We start from the raw sequence: 23,305 nt of genomic DNA on the forward strand, positions 1-23,305 counted from the left end.
GAAGGCGCCATGTTAGGACTACATAGCACCATTTGTGTCACTAGATATTCAAAAGATGCTAAATGTAGGAGTAAAGAATATAATTATGGAAAATGGTTTGTACTTTCACAACTCATTGCAGTGATTCAAAAAAAAAAAAAAAAAAAAAAAAATCTCGCACATGAAAAAATATATTCATAGATTTGTGTTGGGAATAGAACTTTAGTCAATATTCAGCTGGCACTATCATAGGCGTAATGAAAGGAAAATTAAAATCATGTAGTGATTCAGTCACTTCATATAGAGATCTTATATACTGACAATGTTTAAATGAAAGAAATATATATTTAAATAACAAAAAAAAATCACATTTTGTATACAAGTAATCCTTGACAACAGTGCAAAATACATCCCAGTGATTATGTTTAAAATGATAATGTTACCCCTTTAACAACATTACAGTAGAGCATTAGAGAAGATTCTGAATCATATACTGTGGACATTTATACAAATTTTTTAATAATTTTGTAAATGCATTTTCATGTAAAATATAAGTAAATCTGTATTTCTGCTGAAGGAAACCCCAGTTAGTCATGCCTGCATTATAGAACACTTTTCATGATAAACATGAAGAAATTCTTCAAAGACTCAAATGTTTTCTACAATAAAGGTTTGTCCAACCACTTGGGCTGGATGGTAGAGTGACGGTCCTGCTTCATGCAGGTCGGCGTTTAATTCCCGACCGTTCAAGTGGTTGGGCACCATTCCTTCCCCCCTGTCCCATCCCAATTCCTTATCCTGACCCCTTTCAAGTGCAATATAGTCATAATGGCTTGGCACTTTCTCCTGATAGTTCCCTTCCCTAACCTTTGTCCAATTTATATATTGTACTGGTATTACTAACTTTCATGCTATGCATAATGGGGTTGATCAAACGTGCACGCAGCCTCACATCCCAGCCATGCTAATGACTAAATTGTGACAGACAACTGCTGAATTTAACTATCAAAAGTTACAGTATATACGAGTTCATCTCAAGTTCACAAAATAACACGAGACCCTTTAACATAAATAAATTTATCAATTTAAACAAAAAAAATATATATATATAATTTACAGACTATCCCCCAATTGGCATAGACACATCTGGTAATGTTTTATGAAGCTGAATAGATTTATGTCAAAGTGAAATCTATTCTCGGAATATATATATATATATTGGAAAGGAAAGGAAATTATAATAAGTTTCAGTATTGAATATCCATAACAAAAATATAAAATATATTCAACAATAATTCTCAGTGGGCATTTAGAAACCATTTTAATCAAATAGAAGAAGTGTGGTGTGTGTGTGAGTGTGATCAGATCACGACATCTCCCCACCAAGCCTCGTGAGCTGAAACACAAAATTACGAATTACAGACTATGTTGGTATCAATTTTAAGGTTTAATGATGTACATCTCCAAACTCATATCAGCCTTCCCTTCATAATGGGAAAATCAGTTAAGAATTACAGTATATCTCGGTTACTTAATTGCAGACCCTAACTACATTAAAATAAACACAGTGGGACCACATTTGAGTTAATCTCACTCGAGTGCAATCTTGAAAAAAAAAAGAGCCCAATAAATGTTTATCGAAAATTTGTGGTGTTATACCTAATGTAATTTGATTTGTTCCTTTAAGCAGCCACATTTCCTAGTCCTCAGACAAGTGCAGGTTAACAGGTGACCTAATACTGTATGGACACATCCAGGTTGCGTGAACTAGCGGGTAGTATTGTGGTGAATGCAAATACTGTAGCTATAACCATTTAAAGTTTGAGCCCAGGAATAAAGATTATAAATATATAATGTTGGTACCAAAATGTCTGCTCTATCTTATGTTACAAAGAAAATGAAGAACGCTTAACAAATATATTTCCTGTGATTTTTTGTTAATGTTGAAAAATATGTTGTTACTTCCAAGCTGCTTAACTTAGAAAGGAAAACTTTTTACAAGAATTTTAAGCGTGTGCTAAAAATATAGACTATAAATTTATAACTTTGGTTGCCAGTGATTGCTTTATCGTATGGAATACACTAACAAAGATTGCATAATAAATTGACTTTGTGAATTGTTTAATTGGACCTTCACGTAGTGGCAAGATAGTGGGATGGTTAGGATGGGATTTTCATGGCCAACAGTGCTTGAGGTAGTGGAGAGCTCTGAAAGCTACTTAGCATGGTTTTATAATACACTACTTGCCTGCTAAGATATGTGGTAATTTACACACTACATTCTGTACTGCAAATTACAAAATTTCATTTTAAAGATACAATAATAGAAATGAAATAATAGAATAATAGAAAACAATAGAATTTGTATAAAATCAGATATGTAACTGTATAACCTTGCATAATAAAGTGTACACCATAAAAAAAGGGGGGTGGTAGGAGAAGCAAACACTCTTACGTATTCAGAGTTAAATGGCAAGTTTTTTCCTGAATGCTCTGTGTTCCCTTCTCTGAGGCTGTGGGTCCCTATAATTGCACCAGAGGTGGTACCCCCCATAATAGATTTTTTTTTTTTTTACAATATTTCACAGTTTATATTTTGACTGCAATATTGATTTAATTTTCCCAAGTGGATTGGGCCATCATAGTGAAAATAAAAATTAACTTGTACTGTATATGTATGGAACAAGTTGGCTCTTTTATATACAGTAGTTCATTCAAGTGAGGCCCAACTCTGAATTGATAAATCAGATGAAACATGAAAAATGTGTTGTAAACTCTTACCTGAGTGAGGAATTGTTCAGCATTAACAACATCAGTGCACCCATAAATGATTCTTTTATTAGTCCCAGCTTTCTTCTTTGCATAGCTGACGAGATTACTATATTCCATATAGTTACCACCGCCAACCACAAACACCACTGCATCCTACATATAAATACAAGAGGTGCAATTAATACATCTTTGATGCAATTAATAAGCTTTGCAAATTAATAAAGATGCAATTAATAAACTTTACAAAATCTGGTCAAAGATGCCACTAAAAACTGACAAAAGCACAAACATTTGCTGAGCAACAACATTCAGACAAGTTGACATACAGTAGGAATGGCAAAAAAAAGGCTACTATTTAGTAATTGGGCATCAATATCAACACTGAAGAAAGCTATGTCATACCTATGAATTGTTAGCATTGAAAAGACAATAAAAGATTCACCTGAAATGGTGTCCGCGTTCTTGGCGTTGCTCCTGTGCTATCACCAGGACGTAGCAACTTAGGATCAAAATACCGATACTCTTTCTCTTCTTCACAGTTTTTCAATTCCATCAAATTGTCCACAATTCTAGTGATAGGTAGTTTCTGTAATAAAATAAAACTATCTTACAAAAGCACTGTATTACTATTTTCCTTTGAAAATATTTGTTGTTTCAACAGAGTCTTGCTGCCCTCTCAAATACTGCAATAGGTAGTATAATACTTTTATTAGAAAGAATAATATTTACATTTTCCTTTAGTACAAAGTTGACACCTTCAACAACTAGAGCAGATCCTTGGTTCATGAGCTTCGAGAACATGGATACTGTCTTGGCTACTCCACCTGTGTATTCCGACATTCCAGCACCAGCAGTCATCTGTTGAGTTCAAAAGTGCTGTATAAAACTTCCATAAGGTCCTACAATACTCTACTGTATAATGAAGTGTACTATGCTCAATACTATACAATAAAAAGTAATGAGATTCTTTAAACCACATGTAAAATGACTATATTAATATGAGTATAAAATACAGAGTGAAGAAAGGTAATATAAAATACTGAACAGCAAATTAGCATCTCCTAATTTTGTTTATCATTATGGTGAATTAAGCCAGATTTGAACACTAATTCATGTCAGTGCACTTCTTCATCTTCGTCATCTCTCTCCACACACACACACACAACTTAGTTAATTACACTTAGATAATTATATACACACACACATCTTGCTAGGCAAGGAGGAAGTAAATGAGATGCCTAATTCTGTGAAATATATGAAGGCACAAACAAATAATATATCTATATATATATATATTTTTTTTTTCTTTTTTTTTTTTTCAAAACAGAGATGCAGAGCTGGTAAACTGGATTGGTTCAACAGAAATTGCGAGGGAGGTCAGAAAGAAAAAAGACAAGAAAACAGGGACAATATAGGAAGAGGCCTAACCCTCAAACATGCCAGCACCATAAACAAGCAAGAAACAAATACATAGCAGTGAGGGGAGAGAGGTAGAAAGGAACTTTGAGAAGAGGGTAGCGGACAAATGTCACACGATGACCACATTAAGGAACATTGTGCAAGGAGTGTATGCTGCTCTTTCCACATTTAGAATTGCTTTTAAATATGTGGATGGCAAAATATTAAAAGAAATTGCTCATGACCTTTGTGAGATCAAAGTTGGAATATGCAGCAGTTGCATGGTGCTCATATTTCAAGAAGCAAATCAATAAATTGGAAAAGGTGCAGACATGCAACTAAATTGCTTCCAGAACTAAAAAAAAATAACAAGAACTACGGGGAGAGGTAAGAGGCATTAAATATACCAAAGCTAAAAGATAGAAGAAAAAGAGGTAATATGATCACTATGTACAAAATAGTACTGTAACAGAAATCAACAAAATTGACAAAGAATTTTTGAAAATTGCAACTACAAGAAAAAGAGGTCATAGGTTCAAACTAAGGACACAAAGCTGCTGAAAAAATATTAGAAAGTTCACCTTCAAACAGAGTGGTAAACGGTTGGAACAAGGAGGAGGAGGCGGTGGGACCAAAATTGTCAGCAGTTTAAAAACGTTGCTTGACAGTATAATACTGGAAAGATGGGTCACCATTCATCTTGCACAAACATTCACACACCTTTTTTTCCAAAATACCAAAGGAAGCAAAATAAAAAATCATGCTGATTCAGAGAAAAACAACTGAGAGACATTTTGATCTATTTTTCTTTTAAATGCTATTACTGTACTAACTTTTTAAAGTACAAAATCCTTGATATTAGAATGTATCCTTTTTTATTCAGATCATCATTAAAATACTACATGCTGTCAAGTTTTGTAAAATGTCTCAAGGAAAGCATTCCTACACAAAACTAGGAGTGTACTCTAACTCAATCCTTCAAACCATCACCAAGTTTGAATATCAAAGACTTTTTTAATTTACATGTTCATCAAAATACCACTGTCTTCATATAAGATGCACTGGATATTTTAAAATGATGGATAATTTTTTAATGCCTCAACTGTAACCTAAAATGTAGTGCAAGCAAATGAAAGATTACAATTTACTGCACCTTCATTAATGATTTCCACCTCTTCATGTAAAGCAAAGCTTTGGTGTCGGCACCGACTTCTGTAAGAGCTGTGGCGTACTCGTTAAACTCTGCCTCACTTATGTTACTGGAGCACAAATACATTATCAAGAAGATACGAAGTTTGTCCATTGGGTTGCCACAGTCTGGATCCTTTATTATCTGAAAGTACAATTTAGATAAATCCTATTGCACAATGATTTTCTGATGGGGGTGGTGGAGGGGATAGTAGTGCTCACCTGATAGTGCCTTGTCAGCCAAGTTGTGTCAGGTCAGTAGGATCAACTCATTTAGGGTCATTTATGACTAGTGTTAAGCATTTGTTTCACACTGAACAGAGTCTAAGTGACTCATTAGTGTTTGGTATAGATTATTGTTTATTTTCTGCATAGTAAGCAATGTGAATCATCACTCCATAGTAAGCAATGGAGTGATGATTCCTCTGAAATAATTAATATGCACAAATTCATGTGCCTTATGCAAAAATCATTATATATAAATTAAAAGATTAGCAACTTCTTAAGGAACACAATCATCTGTAACTATGTACATCATTTGCATACACTGCAATATGTACTATGCATATTAAATACAAGTCAGCCTTGACTTATTTTCAAGATGTGATATTAAGAAACAGAATGTTAAGCAAATATAAAAAGGTAAGCCTAGCTCCCAATTATCCTGCATCCAATTAACATACTAATAAGAATTCAAATGAAAATTGTTATACCCATTCTAATTATGGAATTTTCTAAATTTGCATTTTCCTGTACCAACAAACAAAAGCAGTGTTAATCTGATGGGCAAATTACCTCACCATGTCTTACCTCCATTAAGGGTTTCTCTAGTGTGCTTCGACCCATAATTTTCTCTTCCATCTCAAAGAAAACATCCAGCTTCCTAGATTTTATACTGTTCAGCAAGGCTGTTCAGGGAAAACAAGAAAAAAATGAGTACTGTACTGTAAACTGGATCTTGATTCATTGGACTGGTCTGTCTATTCAGATACAGTTCTGTAATTCCATACATAAAAGCCAGAACAAGTACACTCAAGCTAATGTAAAATACAGCAAGGACCTGCTAATCTTGAACTTGATGACTCAAATTTTTAGATGCAATGGCCAAAATCTGATCTAGTTATGGGTGATGGTTCTTATTATTAAGACATCTAAGACCTCGGAGAGCAAAAACTCTCAATAATCTGGGATCCAGTTGCTTTTCTCAAAGAAAATACCTTAACTACATTATCTAGAAGTTAATATTCAACTTTTCTGTATACAGTGCTAATGACTCAAACAATACAAAAAATATACTTTAACTCAACAAACCCATGGCAATGCTCATGTGTTTATCAATATCAGCCTTCTTCTTAATTAACTCTGGCAAGGAAGTTATTGCTGATGTTAATTTTGCTGTGTTGTCACTCAATGGATCAATGGCATCTTCATCTGGAAGGTCAGTTTTCAAGCCTTTTATGAGCGTCTCGGCCTTCTTGTATTCCTCGAGCTCCTTCTCAACAGCTGCTGCTACATCAGGAAATGCACTACCTGCAGACATACTGTATTATAATATTGTGATTTCAGGGAATTACATAAATATAAATATATATATATATATATATATATATATATATATATATATATATATATATATATATATATATATATATATTGTGACGGTAACGCGTTGGTGTTCGGCTGTTTAAGGCTAGGGGTATGGCCTCGTCACATAGTTATAAAAAAAAATAGAAAAACTGGAACTTCGTCTGTGGTAAGGTAAGGAGAAGACACACAAAACACAAGTAAACTTTAACAATGAAATTTTAATTACGTTAAATAAATCAAAACATGAAAATATGGACAAACAAATATGTATAATAAAATCAATCAATCAAAATAATAAGAATACTTAAATGACACAATGAAAGTTACGTTAAGGCAAAATAATAAGAAGTGCAACACAAAAGTTAAGTGGGAGGTGCTGGAATATTGGCTTAAAGCCACCACCTCTCTCAGTACACGCTAACGTCTAGCTGGGAGGAGTGCTGGCTACGAAAGCACGGAACATTCTGAGGACTGATGTTGGGGCGACCCCAGACATCAGGTAGTATTGGGGGCGAGTGCAGGTGCAGCCAGACCGGCGACCAATCAGCGGAGCCGTAGCGATCAACGGGTAGTTTGGTGGTTGGAGTTCGAACAGGTGGCTGGATGCATACGTTTCTGCTCACCCTGGCAAGCCTTGCTGGTGCTGGTGTTGTTGTCGTTGTTGGACATTTCTTCCATAGTCTTTTATATAATTGTGAAGACGTAATTTTGCAGGGAAGAGCAGGCTCAATCTCTTGAAGGAGATTATCGTCACAACTCTCCCCCGAAGCCTGCGGTTCTGGAAGAAGTACGTCGTTATGTGGTGGAGTAATGGATGGAGTCGCTTCTACTTCATAAACTCTGGAGAGATCATGGGCTAAGATGTTGTCAGACTCTTGGTATAGCGTGTCTCCAGGTTGAATTTCTGCAGTTAACAAGCCCATAGTAGAAGACGTTGAGATGAGAAGTGGGCGTGCTGCAGGAGGTGTAGGGTGGTGTGGTCCGTATTGATGGTGGACCGAGCACTTTTCAGGTGTTGAGTGAAGTGCTGAAGCTTCAGGATGAGGAAGAGTAGCTCCTTGCCAATTGTTCCGTAGATCCTTGTAGCAGTAGTCGCTGACAGGTGTATTCTTCTCGCCTCGTTGCTGCATCACGACACCACCATCGTCGGTACCATTGGCGTCGACATGGAGGATGTAGGGCTTATCTGACGAGGTGAGAGTGGAATTAGAAGAGGGCATAGGAGCACGAGTATTATCCTGAAAGCATTTGGGAAGATCATTAAGGATTTCAGAATTAGAAAGCGCTGACTCCTTGTCAGTGCTTTCGGGAGGAGAAGCTGGGAAGGTCTCACTGTGGATGTAGGGTTCTGTGAATGTGGAATAGTTAGTCAAGACAGTGGGAGGAGTACCATTATATTGCTTCAGGAGGTTGACGTGGCACAGCTGGGTCTTCCGCCGCCTATCTGGAGTCTCTATCACATAATTATTATTATTCCTGCACTCTTTGACGCAGTAGGGTCCTGAAAATCTGTTCTGTAAAGGTGAACCTGGGATAGGGAAATAAGCAAGGACGAAGTCTCCCGGCTTGAATTTTCTTACTTTGCTGGTCTGGTCGTAATGAGTCTTCATTCTCACCTGGGCTTTCAATAGATTATCATGAGCAAAGCGGTGGACTCTCTCTAGAATGTGTTGAAGGTTTTGAAGAAACTGGGGCACATTCTGATGCTCACTGAAGGTGGCATCTCTGAGAGAGTCTTTGAAAGCCTTAAGGGGAGTACGGCACTTACGGCCGTAGAGCATCTCATAAGGAGATACTCCTAGGGACTCATTGGGGAGACTTCTGAAAATACACATTATTAGGTCAATCTGCTTATCCCAATCCTTTGAGGTTTCACTACAAAACTTTTCCAAGAGTGCTTTGATGGTCTGATGACTACGTTCAAGAGAACCCTGTGAAGCAGGATGATAGGGGCTGGACAATACCTGTTTGATGTTGAACTCCTCCAGTGTCCTTTTGAAGAGATCACTGGTGAAGTTGGTGCCACAGTCACTTTGAATCTCCCTGGGAAATCCGTATTGAGTGAAGATCTTCAATAGATGTTTGATAACCGTAGCAGCCGTGATGTTCTTCACTGGAACTGCTATGGGAAATCTGGTGGTAGGACACAGGATGGTTAGGATGTAGGCGTTACCTGAACTGGTCCGAGGTAAAGGACCGACACAGTCTATTATGAGTCTGTGGAAAGGTTCCGCAGGCACCTGTATGGGAATCAGTGGTGCTCTGGGAATGGAGACGTTCGGTTTGCCTGCCATCTGACATGTATGACACTGTTTTACGTACTGTTTGACGTTATTTACCATACCTGGCCAGTAGTAGTCTTGGCGAATCCCATGGTAAGTCTTGTTGAAGCCGTAGTGGGAGAATGCTCCATGGGCCAGGTGTAGAATAGTGGGCCGCAGGCTGGTGGGAATCACAAGTTGTTCGGTGTTGGCCCAATCGTCCTCCTCCTTCAGTTTACTGGGTCTATATCTGCGGTAGAGCAAGTCGTTCTCTAGGAAGAACCCAGGAATACTGTCGGGTTGAGTCTCAGCCTGGAAAAACAATGGTGTTAAAGTAAGATCTTCCCTCTGCAACTTACGGAACTCCAACTTGGTCAGATGCGGGGGTAGTTTCTGAGGGTCTTGAGGGACAGCGGTGGCAGTAGAGTCAGCTGGCTGTGGACGTGCGGCTTGTGCACGGGTGGTCACGAGAACCGGAGGAGAAACTTCATCACTCTCTTGAACCTCTGCTGGAACATACTCGAGAATAGGATTTATTGGCACAGAGTTACACACCTGGGGTTTGTCCATGACGATCAGGTTGGTCGGTTGCAGGTCTTCTGCCAAGTCGTTGCCTAGGAGAAGTTGCACTCCAGGCATGGGAAAAGGCTTTTCCCTGACGGCGACTTGGACTTCCCCGTTCACGTAGGGACAATCCAGGTGGACTCTGGCGAGAGGGTATGGAGTAGTAGCAGTGAGGTCAGTGATGAAGACTGTTTCCCCGGTGTAGACTATGTTGGGCACAGCCGACTTCAAGATGATCGATTGTAGAGCCGCTGTGTCCCTCAAGATCTTCAATTTGAAACGTCCCTCCGGATTTGAACCGTTGGCAGAGACAGTTCCAGTATACAGGTGGTTACTGAAAAGAGAAAGATCATTAACATCAGCACCAACATTCATCACAGGCTTACCGGACTTAGGAGGAGTTGGTTTGGGTCGTTGTTGGTCAGTGGTTCCCTTGTATTGAGACTTACCACACTTGTCTATGGTATGTCCATAGAGTCTACAATACTTGCAGTACAGTTGTGAACCAGCTTGATCGGGGCTCACCTTCTCGTAACTGTACCACGACTTCTTACTGGAGGATGGTTCAGGTGTCAGCCGGTGGATGAGGCTGTAAGTGTCAGCCGACTTAGCACACTTCAGGTAGTCGGTTTCTTCTTTATCTGCTAAGTAGAGGCGGACAGGAGGCGGCACACGTCTCAAGAATTCTTCAACAAGCATCAGGTTGACGAGTTCTGTAAAAGTAGAGACATGTGCTGCTTCCAGCCATTTCATGAAATACCTCCGTTTCGTGTTAGCAAACTCGAGGAAGGTAGTGGTACTTGCCTTCAGGTGGTCACGGAATTTCCTTCTATAACTTTCAGTAGAGAGGAGGTAGGCGTCCAACACTGCTTGTTTCAGAGTGTAGTAGTCATTCTCAGACGCCAAAGTACTGAGTGTGACTGCAGCTCTACCTGTAAGATGGACTCTGAGAAGTGTGGCCCATTGGTTGACAGGCCAACTGAGTTGATTAGCAAGGGTTTCAAAGGTGGTGAAAAAAACATCAACTTCTGCTTCTACAAAGGATGGCATTAACTTACTTGCATGTGATATATTAAAACTGACGGGAAGATTGGCAGTAGCTTGCTGGCGTTGAGTGAAGTGTGAAGTTTCCAAGGAGATTTCGCGTTGACGACACTCTAGAGCCAGAGTCGCTTGTTGCTTGTCATGTTCGCGTTGCATCTCCAACTCGCGTCGTTTGGTTTCAAGCTGTACTCGTTCCCGCTCCTGGAGTAGTGCAACCTCACGTTCTTGTTCGTCTCTCCTCAAGGCAGCTTCACGTTCTCTGAGGGTGATTTCTCGTTCTTGTTCTTCCCTCCTCAAAGCAGCTTCGCGTTCTTGTTCTTCTCTTCGTATGGCAGCAGCTCGTTCTTGTTGTTCGAGGGCTTCCCTTTGCTGCTCACGTTCAATCTTGGCCAGCTCTAGTTTGAGTTTCAGCGTTGCCAAATCAGTTTTATCTGCAATATAGTAAGTTTCATGAGTTTCAGAGTCTATCTTACCTTGCTCTAAATAGTAATCCAGCAACAGGTTGTGTAGGTCATTTTTGTTGGCTTGGTAGGGAACTTCTAGTTGATACTCATGTGCAAGAGTTTGTAATTCAGTCCTCTTGGCACGACTTAAAGTCCCTATTTCACCTGCTGGATTTGCACGGAAAGTTTGGAGACGAAACATGGTGAAATTAGCAAATAAAGGTACACGAATGTTCAATAATGAAATGTCAGAAACAGGACAACGTGGCAACTGGTACCTATCCTGTGTGATCTTTAACAATTAACGTTAAGTGAAAGATATTAAATGATTAAATTAAATCAAGGGCGCAGGAAATCTTGTACCCGGTACTCATGTAAGAGAATAAGGGCAAGAAAATCCTACTAACAAATGAAACAGAGTTTCGAAAACAAATGAAACAGTTAAATGCTTCAAAAGTAAAATTGGTAGTCCAAGGATGTAGGCATACCTTGCCAAGTCTCTATAGGACATAAAGCAAGTTTTTCCCACTGAATTTAATATGATACTTACAGAATTAGCGAATTTTTGTGCTCTGAAAAAATAAGCTAATTCCCTACCGTTGTATGTATCATCATCTCTGACTGACGTGTAGGGGTGCGAGGTGTCAACTGGTGACGAGAACTGCTGCTGAGGTCCCAATTCAGCAACTAAAGTTCGAGCTAGAGGAACTATGGCCCTCTTTGTCCTCCTACAGTCAGATTGCAGAAGATTGGGTACTCTTGACCCGGGGCAGACCACAGTACCAGGGTACCAATATGATGATCTGTCAGAATGAGAAATATTCAAGGGACATAGATGGTAAATACGAGTAATAACATGGAGGGAGAGATGACCAATTAAGAGTATGACTGAGGCCTACAGTCACCACGTAATCCAAAGTTGTCTCACCTTCACTATATGTTACTCTCGTAATGCACAATACACCGCACCTTATAAAAAATGAAATTGAATGAAAAATAGTAAAGCTACGTTAACAAAGTTAAATACGCTTACCATAAATTACCACTTGGCACCAGTACCTGAGTGAAGCTCCTAGGACAGGCCCCCATATAACTTGTGACGGTAACGCGTTGGTGTTCGGCTCTTTAAGGCTAGGGGTATGGCCTCGTCACATAGTTATAAAAAAAAATAGAAAAACTGGAACTTCGTCTGTGGTAAGGTAAGGAGAAGACACACAAAACACAAGTAAACTTTAACAATGAAATTTTAATTACGTTAAATAAATCAAAACATGAAAATATGGACAAACAAATATGTATAATAAAATCAATCAATCAAAATAATAAGAATACTTAAATGACACAATGAAAGTTACGTTAAGGCAAAATAATAAGAAGTGCAACACAAAAGTTAAGTGGGAGGTGCTGGAATATTGGCTTAAAGCCACCACCTCTCTCAGTACACGCTAACGTCTAGCTGGGAGGAGTGCTGGCTACGAAAGCACGGAACATTCTGAGGACTGATGTTGGGGCGACCCCAGACATCAGGTAGTATTGGGGGCGAGTGCAGGTGCAGCCAGACCGGCGACCAATCAGCGGAGCCGTAGCGATCAACGGGTAGTTTGGTGGTTGGAGTTCGAACAGGTGGCTGGATGCATACGTTTCTGCTCACCCTGGCAAGCCTTGCTGGTGCTGGTGTTGTTGTCGTTGTTGGACATTTCTTCCATAGTCTTTTATATAATTGTGAAGACGTAATTTTGGAGGGAAGAGCAGGCTCAATCTCTTGAAGGAGATTATCGTCACAATATATATATATATATATATATATATATATATATATATATATATATATTGATTGATTATTTTAAGATAGTTACTTGTACAGTATGAGTAAGTATGTGTCAAGATTCAAAATAATTAATTAAATATATATACATCACCCCTCTAACTCTGTGTTTGAAACCCTGCCACATCTCCTGAAATAAAGGGGAAGGAAAGTGGGCTGGCGACCCATCTTCTATCCATTAACCACTGTGCTGCGCCGCCTTAAAATATGACATTCCCATAGTGCGCCGAAAATAAATTTTTTGCAAAAATGAATTTTTCTCTTTATATATTGTTAAAATGCAGTCTCTTGTCACGGGAAACTAAAATCAATTATTGTATGTGACATACTTTAGCGATGATGGAGATGAGAAGTTGAGCAAATTATGGGTGCCGAGTGACGAAGCGCTAGTTGACACTCGACTTGTTACCCTGTGGGGTAGCAGTTGCCGCAAATATATATTTTCAAAACTTTGTTGTTGTTTCTCATTAATTTCTTCTCTGTTTTGTTTTACTGTAATATTATTCAAACATGAGTAATTTGCGGAATTTATATAGTTCCCTGTGGAATATCGCTATGCTCAAAATTATGGGACTCATAAATGTGACATGTATATTATATTCTATGATCAATCAATCAGTGTTTTTGGCTATTATTACACTATATACAAACACATTGCATATACCTATCTACATGTTTGTGCACCATAATGAACCACAAAGATCGTGTGTTGAGAGTTTACACACAGAACAAGAATCCAAGGTCAGCCTAGCGACTGAGAGCCGAGTGCGGCAGGGGCTGCCCCAAATACATTTTTACATAGTTATTTCAGTGTCTGTGAATGGTTTTATATCTAGTTTTTTAAAGTAACATTATTTAATAGTGTGTAATAGAGCATATGGAATGTATATAATTAAATGTGTGGAACTTTGCTATTCTCAAAAATATGGAGGTCATATATGGTGACATGAATTATATTCTTAGATCAACCAGTGTTCCTGCTGTTATTACACTGTATATGCATGTTTTATATCACTATCAACATTTATAAGCATCTTAACATACTAATAAGCAGTTCAGGTGGGTATGGTGATGTAATCAGCATGGAGCCACAAGCAGACGACACCAGTAGTCACAGGATGCATGACAATGCCTCCAATATTCTACTCAAAACTGCTGTTAATATCACATTCCTGTCACAAAATCCCGAATATGAATCCATTTCCATAACAAAATGAACATTGGTGACGGAACATAAGGTCGTTTTATGATGCGTAGATGCAGGAAACAATGGCTGGGTGCTGTGTGTTACTACTTTATGCTGTGAATATCATAACTAACATTATGTTCACTGATATCTGAATGCTGTACATAGTCTTTATCACAGTCTGGTTATCTTTAACACTATCAATGCAAAATAATTTCAGTGTTATAAAATAAGACAGGCACTGGTTGTAATGATTACTGTAGATAAAAATAGTACCAGAGGAAGATGGTCACAAAGCAATTATATTGATAATACTATAGTTATTTTGAGAGATTACTTGGTGAATCAGTAGCACAAAGTGTGGTGCTATGGTGAGGAAAATAGATGCTGTTTTGTTTTACTTTGTTAATAAAATACCAATGTAGGATGAGCAATTTTTTACTTCATTAGGAAGGAATTTCTATACTCTGGGAATCCTTATTTGAAAAAATTTAGTTAAACTCGCAGAATGTCAGCTACATTAATTATATATGGGGTGATGTTCATGGATTCTATTACATCCATTTATGACAATGATTCTTAACCTTTTATCCTTTTCAAAAAAAATTCCAACTGCCAAGCCATTCTAACCCCCACCTCCTTCCAGAACTGATACAAAAACATGGTCATAAGAACTGATAATAGATCCATTGTGGTTTTACAGCACCCCTCCTCCCAAGATCAGCCACATATGAACACAGTAGCCCCTAAGACACCATTCTTGAGCGCCCCCAGTTAAGAACCAATGTACTAGAGCAGCTTGTACAATGATACTGTATTCTCATCAGAAGCTGGGTCTTTACTGGAAGATTACTATTGTTTTATCACAATTAATTCATGTTAATTTTCAGAATTTACTGATATACTATTATAAAAAGATTTTTTAATAAATGTACTGTACCAAACATTAAATATATTACCTTTATGAGCTTTCCAAAAACCATCAAAATTACTGAGGTCATATTCTTTAGTCTTGGTCCTGTTCACTGGATGAGCCGCATCTTGCTCTGTGACAGTTATACGGTTGAGGCTCAGGTTAAGTACGTCGTGAGTAAGAGCTTGATACGTCCATGTGTGGTGCAGTGGGGTGGCCAAATCGACATTGCGATCAAGAATTACCAACAAAGGTCTTTGGAAACTGCAAAGCAAATATTAAATTTTTTTTTTATACCACATATCAAAACCCATGCCTATTTACCTACCCATCTGAAAGTTATATTTTCAATGTAAGCTTTATGCAAAGGTCAGAGTAACTAATTTATATTTAACCAATGTCAACTCATCTATAAATTACATCCAAAATATCTTGCCTTAGCTGACCAGCAGCAAATGAATCCGTACTAAGTCCTGAGAAAAAGGAATTGCGAGTGTCACGCAAGTTTTCTCGAAGCTTCTTATCCAGTCGTTCCCCCACACTCTCTGCTGCATTGCCCCTCTGGCAACGAATAATAGGAACCTGACCTGTAATGACCATTTTATGGTTAAACTATAGTTTTATTCAAAACAGGTCTTTAATAATTTTAAGATAATGTGCATATTTTTTTAATAAAGGAAAAAGTATCTACTATTCTAAGTTACAGCATTTATGAAAATTCCTTTAGTGTTTTAATACATTAATATATATTTTTGTTTACAAGCAACATCATAGAAAGTACAACTCTCTCTCTTACCAAGGTTGACAAAAACAGAAAAAAGGCTGTCGACAATGGAGTCCATAAGAAGATCAATGTCCGAATCCTTTACATCACCACGATTTATAGCTGAAATGCATCATAACTCTGTTACACAGTACTGTAGCATGAAATACATAAATTAATGATTTAAGAGAAATATTATTTTCACATAGAAATGCTTTTAGCAACTTATGAATGTACAATAACAAATAGTACAGTGAGCTTCATTCTTGACTCACTAACAGGGATCACGGATTTGATTCCTGGAAGGGACAGAAATGGTAGGGCACATTTCCTTTCACTTAATGCCTCTGTTCACCTAACAGTAAATATGTACCCCAGGAGTTAGGCAACTGTTGAGGGGCTGCAGCCTGGGAAAGGTCAGTAGTTTGACTTTGGGAACACCTTGATACAAGCCTAAAACAAATACTGTACAGTATATACTTCCTATCACCGACAAAATAAATAAAGTATTATTAAAATAAGGTACATTAGTGTTTATATACCATATAAAATATGGTTGACCTTATGGTTCCCAAAACTAGATATAGTTAGCCTGTTATGCTTATCACAGTTCCCCTTAGGCCAACAGCTGATCTTGCTCAAGATGCAGTCCACAACAGACATGAAACATTAGACTATTAAAAATCATCAGGAAAGAAGATTGTTGAAAATTTGGGGAAAGTAAATATTATAATAAAGGCACAACAACCTTCCAAGGGAACTCCTGCTTGACAAACTTGATTAAATTTTATGAAAGCGTCACCAAAATAAGATAAAAGGTAGGTAGGATGGGTAGACTGCATCTTCCTAGACAAGCTGAGAGGAGCGGAAAGTGGTGTTCCACAGGGCTCTGTCCTAGGACCACTGCTCTTTCAAATTTGTGTAAATGACCCCCCAGACAGAGTGAGCTTGTACATGTTGATATTTGCAGATGATGCAAAGTTAATAATGAGAGTAAGAACCAAAGAGGACTGTAGGGTGCTTTAAGAAGACCTGGACAAACTTCACGACTGGGAAGATAAATGGCTGCTGGAATTCAATCCAAGTAATCAACATGGTTAAAAGGGGGGTAGGCAACCTGTATTTAACTACACCTCAAGGGGGTAGGCAATTACAAGAAACAATAAGAGAAAAGGACCTGGGAGTAGACATATTCCCAACACTAACATCAGAAACTCACGTGAACAGAAAATCTTTAGCAGCATATGGGAAGTTAGCAAACATACGAATATCATTTAAGAATCTAGATAAGGGGGTTTCAAGCTCATACACACAGCCTATCTATATTAAAAGCAGGTAAAACAAGGAACATCAGTGGAAGCTGGACAAACAAATAAGTCGTAGAGATGTAAGGCAGTTTTTCTTCCCTGTACGAGTCGTCAGCAAGTGAAATGAATTGAAGGAAGAGGTCGTTGAAGCCAATTCCAACCATAACTTCCAGAAAAAATACGATGAAAACATTTATGTTGAGAAATTATTTTGCACATCAGGCATAAACAACTAGGTGTGATTTAAAGAACTAGATCTCATTCCCCCATAGTCACTGACACGTAAACACTGATAGATGAATAGAGCCATCAGGTGAAAGGAAACATTACCCAAACACTTGTATTTTAGTTAAGGGAACTAAACCAGGACCTTTTTGGTTGTGACCCAACTGCACTAACTACTGCACCACAGGACCCCCTACATAGACCTATATTATGCCAGCACACAATTTTGGTTTACTCTTATAATTAGCTCACCATAGTAAGACAGTGAATCGGATCCTTGATGTTTTAAGGTAAACATGTCATCTTCTAAGCTGATGAAATTTACATATTGGTCATATACCTGAAAGAAGAAAACTTATTTGTCATACACAATTATGCTAAAGCAGTGCCGCTAATGAAGCTAACTACAAATAGACTTTAATGCATTGCAAAAAGTTCTGTCTTATTAATTTGTGTTGTACAAATTTTTAACATAATTAAACATACTCAGCTCAGAATTCAGACACACTTTATCTAACCAAACTAAGAGATGGAGAGGGAGGAAAATAGGAAGGGAAGAAAAAGAAAGGAGATGGTACTGTACCGCACATACTTCCACATGGAACCATTTTCTAATTTTAGTGTTTCTGAATGCAATATTTTGTGTTGAACTTTTGACATAAGTCTTAGTAATTTGTGATTTTGCTTTTCACCAATGACAAGAAAAATAAAGATTATTATTAATATTAATTAGTTTTCAGATTGCAATAATATTCTAGTTACATGATTCTTTTATAATGCTCTTTCTTCGTACATTAACTTTGATTCTTTGTTATAAACTATATTTTGTTCAATAAGGTATTTGTCCATCTTTCACAAAAACCATAAAATTTGGAAATACAGTATTTGGAAATATCAAGATGAAAACCTTGAGTACACCTCTATTTCTCAAAAAGACTAAAAATCAAATCTCACAATGTGTTGTGTTTGAAAATTCTGCCAAAGCTTGCAGGAAGCCATGCTAGCTCAGATTACACTTCTCTAATGTTCATCCAAAGCACAGCATGGAGGATGGTGTGTATTGTACTTTGAGTTGACAGCTACTGCTCTGAAGTTAGCTGAGCTGAATTCCAATGGAACACTCTTGAATGAAACAAAACAATTGTTCACACACCCCTACATAGTTTTGCTGCAAGTTTCTAGGATGATTGCTTCACACCACTGGAAAAGTATATCATTAAACCATGTCTTCTTGAATATGCCTGAATTCAACTAAAAAAATACAGTAAATTTAATCAAGTACAGTACAGTACATTATTGTTGCTGAATGATACAACCGATATGAAAATTGGTGACATGATTGGTAATGTTAAATGCCACTCCATTTTAATTGTAAAGCAGTTGGGTAAATCCACTGATGTGATCAATCTCTCCCAGCTTGCAATTCTCTCTTGCTTAGCCAATGGCCTATGGATACAACCCGTCCTCCTAAAAAGAACGTCACTTTTGGCTCGTATGCGCGATATGGCCAAATTTGGACGTAATTTGAAATGAAATCGACTCACAAAAGTGACGTTCTGTTCCGTTTTCTATTTGAGTCGTCCCGCCTACGCGCAGACGTTATGAGAGGACACTTTACATTAACGTTTTTCATAACGTTTTGAAACTTTATGAGAATTTCCTGCCCACCTAACCTACCAGAGGACCCTTAACTTACTGTTGGTGAAAAAAAAAATCCCACATTTATTTTAATTTTTTTTTCAATTTCAAATTACGTCCAAATTCGGCCATACGGGCAAACGGCCAAAAGCGACGTTCTTTTTAAGAGGACAGGTTGATGGATAAGAGGAGTTCCGCTTTAACAGGTCCCTGGAAATAACAATGAATCTCATTTGGTAAGTATCCAAACTGACATATATTACCTTCTTAATATTTCCTTGGCATCCAGCTTGTAATGCTGCTAGGGCTAAATCTTCCATTTTCTGTCGGCTGATTGGAGAAATGAAATTGAGATAGTAGGATGAATATAGGCCATCATTAAAATCTTGCCCTATTCTTATCAAGTTTTCTTCCGTTGGTTGACAAAAATATATGGCAGGGACATCAGGAACCTCACCTCGTTCAGCATGGAGCAGCCTGAATAATACAAGTGATAACACATTACAGTACTGTCTTACTACACAATACAGTAATAGATATTTTTTATTTTCCATTCAATATGAAGCTATACATTATCTATCTTTTTCTACAAATTTCCTAGAGGCTAACACTCTTTAGTCATAAACATAAACCTTGAATGTGTGTGTCACTAGATAAACTATAACACTTAAAACAGCTGATGACTCCTTTGATTATATTTTGAGAAGCTGGTATATTTAACTGAACCTACCAAGTGAAGAAAGGGTATAAAGATTACAGACTCCCTGTTCTTATACGTAGTTAGGAAAAACATCGTGGGAATAGACGCAGGCAAAGGTCTGCATGAAGTAGTAGTAGTACAGTAGTTCCTACTCTCATGTATGATTGCGAGACGATGGTGAGGTGTCAACGTGAAAATTCAAGAGTTAAAGCAGTAGAAATGGATAATCTGAGAAGCGTGTGGTTTTAGAATAGATATACTGTATACAGGAAGTATGGAAAATATCATGTAAAGATGTAGAATGCAAAAGTCAATAAACCACAAGACTGATGCCTGAAAAAGGCATAAGAAATGCTCTTCTCCAAACCAAAGCCAAACCTCTGAACTCTAAGGAAGGAAATTGGCAAAGAGGCATCCCAACAAGTATTTCTTATTATCATTAAAACCAGGCATAAATTTTATGACATTAGAAAGTTTTGTTACTACCTGTGTACATCATTCAAATTATACTTATACTATACCAGCATGACCTTGCTGAGCAATTCCTTACATGTGGAGTGTGATGCCCATGTCTCGTAGCTCTTTGACCGAGAGGAGGGGCGAGATAATATCCTGTCCATGTTTGTCATAGATCAACACGGAGAATGTTGTTTCACTTCCCACGGTAGTATTTCCTACACCAGTGTTCAGATTAATTACGCGCCGCAGCGATGCTGTTAAATATAATAACACTATTAATATCACTCAATACAATAGTGAATATTTGAGTCCATAAAACAAATTTACTACACTGTTTTTATGGTATTTGATAATGTGTGTACTTTGTAGTAAAAAATCATCTGTTATTCTATAACTAAATCACATAAAAGTTTTGTGAATGTAATGATGAGGAGTGAGGAATTATTTCAAATGCCTTCACGAGTACCTTGCTGTATTACAATTAAATACTTTTTATTTATTAGAACATCATAATGGAAAACATGGTCTGAAAGGCAAAGAATAAGGGAGGTATAAAATTGGGGAAATTAATAAGGTGCTAAATATAAACTCAAAATGGAACAAGAAACAGTGAATACAAATTGGGTAAATTTAGATTCAGAAAAAACTTAGTAAATACTGGTTTGGAAAGAAAGTTGTTGTTTTATGGAACTGAATACCAGGTAACATCGTGTATGTGAGATCAGTCACTACATTGTTTTAATCATAGCTTTGGTTAGGTATAAATGGGAACTTCTCCACATGGGCCAATAGGCCTTCAGTAGTTTCTTCATTTCTTATGTTCTAATACACTAATTTCTAATGAACCATGACCTAACTTAAGGATTGTGGATATTTGCCTGAATTTACCTTAGGACCAGGAAGCTGGCAGCTTGTCAAAGGTTCCATCAATGTTCCTGATATTTTTTTCCAACTGCACTTTTAAAATAAAGTAATATCTTGGCATTTGTGGCTTTGGCAGGTGAAAAAGCATTTCATATAAGAATGAAGGTAACTGCAGAAGGCCTATTGGCCCATATGAGGCAGCTCCTCTTTATAACCACCCAATCCCACTCATATACCCACGTCTGAAACAATCGAGGGACCCCACCTCCACCATGTTATGTGGTAATTGGTTCCACAAATCAACAACCCTATTTTGCCCAACAGTGTGGCTTGTTGAGCTTACAGCTGTTACCTCTTGTATTATTATTACATTTGAGCTAAACAAGTGATCTGGATTAATACCCTCCATATGGTTCAGTATTTTAAAGATCTGAATGAGATCAGCCCTGTCATGTCTGGTTTGTAGTTTTGTTAGTCCTATGACCCTAAACCATTCCTGGTACAGTATGAGAATTGACTTAGTTCTGGAATGATTTTTGTGACAATCTGTTGAACTTCCTCCAAAGCCGGTACAGTATATTAGATATGCCCGAAACGCTGTGCGTGTTAGTGGCTTTACAAGAATGTAAAAACATTTATGCTATGAACTCTCATACCCCCATGTACCTTCTTGTATATAAAATGAATAAATACAAGAATGTAACAATTCTTTTATATATCAATAAAAAAAAAAATATATGTGCAGCTGAATAAACACTTTCTTTTCCTTCAAGTAAAAAATTCTTTTGACTTTAAAAAGTATCATTTCTGCTTGCTACTTGACCATAGATTTTTGTATCATCTGAAAGTTTGATGGTGTGGTTTGTAATATTTTCATCTATGTCATTGATATATATGATAGAAGGGACTGGCACCAAGATGAAACCTTGCAGATTGTGCTATGTCAGAACAGACTCCGGCAGAAGCATGTAACAAGCATCCTCGTCTCAACCCATCACAACAAGGTTGTACCATTTTTAACATCTAACTGCTGTAACCAAACTATATTAAATAAATATAAAAAAGCCACCATACTCTTTGAATAATCCCACAAAATCATGTATGTTACAGTCTCATACAGTATTTAGGACTAACATACAAATTCTAAACCAGTATTAGATCTCGCTCATAAATTATGAAATGTCAAAGACTTTATTTATTCAATAATTAAAAATAGGTATAATGTAAGACACCATTGTTGTTGTTGTTTTTAATTCAGGTACTTAGAACAAAAGTTCCAAAGTAGCACGGGCTATGGTGAGCCCGTAGTGGACTTACCTGGCATAGGAGCGGGGCCATAACTGCGAGAGGTGTGAGACACCGCCGAGTGGTTGCTTTATACCCAAGTGGCCAGAAATGGGGCGACTTGTCCTGATCCCTAACCACAAAAGTCTGGAATATCCTGTACATATCATGCCTTTATCCCCCTGACACTACACGTATACCTAAGAAAAAATTAATACAGTTAAATGTAGTGTGGGGGTTGAAGTAGTGTTCCCAAGGGGGTGTGGTGCACCTCCAGGAAACTCTTACCAATCTGCCTGTCGCGGAGAGTGGTCGCCATGACTTGTTTACGTGGAGGGAGCAGGGAGCCTAAATGTTATTGCTCTCCTTACTTAAAGGTCTAATTACATTTTTGCTCAGTTACTCTTTATAACTGAAATTACGCTTACTTCCTTTAAAATATAATATTTCCTCCATTCAAATCAGTAATAGTGATTAGTGGTGGAATATAATATTACATACACCGACTCAGTAATTAATGTAATGAGACTGTAATTATTACACATAAAACATTATTCTTATTCATATTTTTCTTCTTCTTCTTCTGTTACTTCTTTTTCTTATTATTATATATATGAAGTCAAAAGTGGCCCATCTTCAATTCGTTATAACACGTCGATGGGCTTTTCATAACACTCTCTGGCCTCGCATTTAGAGACAATTAAAGAATTCCCTTACTGTTGACCTCGTCTATTAAACATAATTAAAATATTATATATAAATAAACAATTATAGTTCATGACCTCCGTTTGTTAAATATTCCTATGCCTCAAATGGAGATCACGGGATTGCGTCATACTACAATATAGTGATTAAATTATTTTTTTTGGTAATAACAAACATATTTATTTTCTATTAATAGAATA

The 23,305-nt window shown here is 37.4% G+C and overlaps 1 protein-coding gene across 2 annotated transcripts; it reads right to left on the bottom strand.

Moving 5' to 3' along the window:
• Positions 1-261: 261 nt before the first annotated feature.
• On the bottom strand, positions 262-22,789 carry Slh (sec1 family domain containing Slh). 2 transcript variants are annotated; one of them, XM_045758596.2, is made up of 14 exons: positions 22,689-22,789; positions 20,344-20,506; positions 19,357-19,570; positions 17,708-17,795; positions 15,957-16,046; positions 15,597-15,747; positions 15,207-15,424; positions 6,649-6,867; positions 6,148-6,245; positions 5,303-5,482; positions 3,481-3,609; positions 3,194-3,337; positions 2,761-2,904; positions 262-1,375 (listed from the first exon to the last, which is right to left on the bottom strand). In XM_045758596.2, the coding sequence occupies exons 1-14, from the start codon at positions 22,717-22,719 to the stop codon at positions 1,346-1,348; spliced, it is 1,899 nt and encodes a 632-aa protein (XP_045614552.2). In that variant the 5' UTR covers positions 22,720-22,789; the 3' UTR covers positions 262-1,345. The 2 variants fall into 2 exon arrangements, with proteins under 2 accessions (XP_045614552.2, XP_069163075.1); XM_069306974.1 differs by lacking the exon at positions 22,689-22,789 and adding an exon at positions 22,434-22,568 and having other exon boundaries at positions 1,210-1,375.
• Positions 22,790-23,305: the final 516 nt, after the last annotated feature.

Source organism: Procambarus clarkii, chromosome 59 (genome assembly GCF_040958095.1).
Source record: "Procambarus clarkii isolate CNS0578487 chromosome 59, FALCON_Pclarkii_2.0, whole genome shotgun sequence".
NCBI classification, from domain to species: domain Eukaryota; kingdom Metazoa; phylum Arthropoda; class Malacostraca; order Decapoda; family Cambaridae; genus Procambarus; species Procambarus clarkii.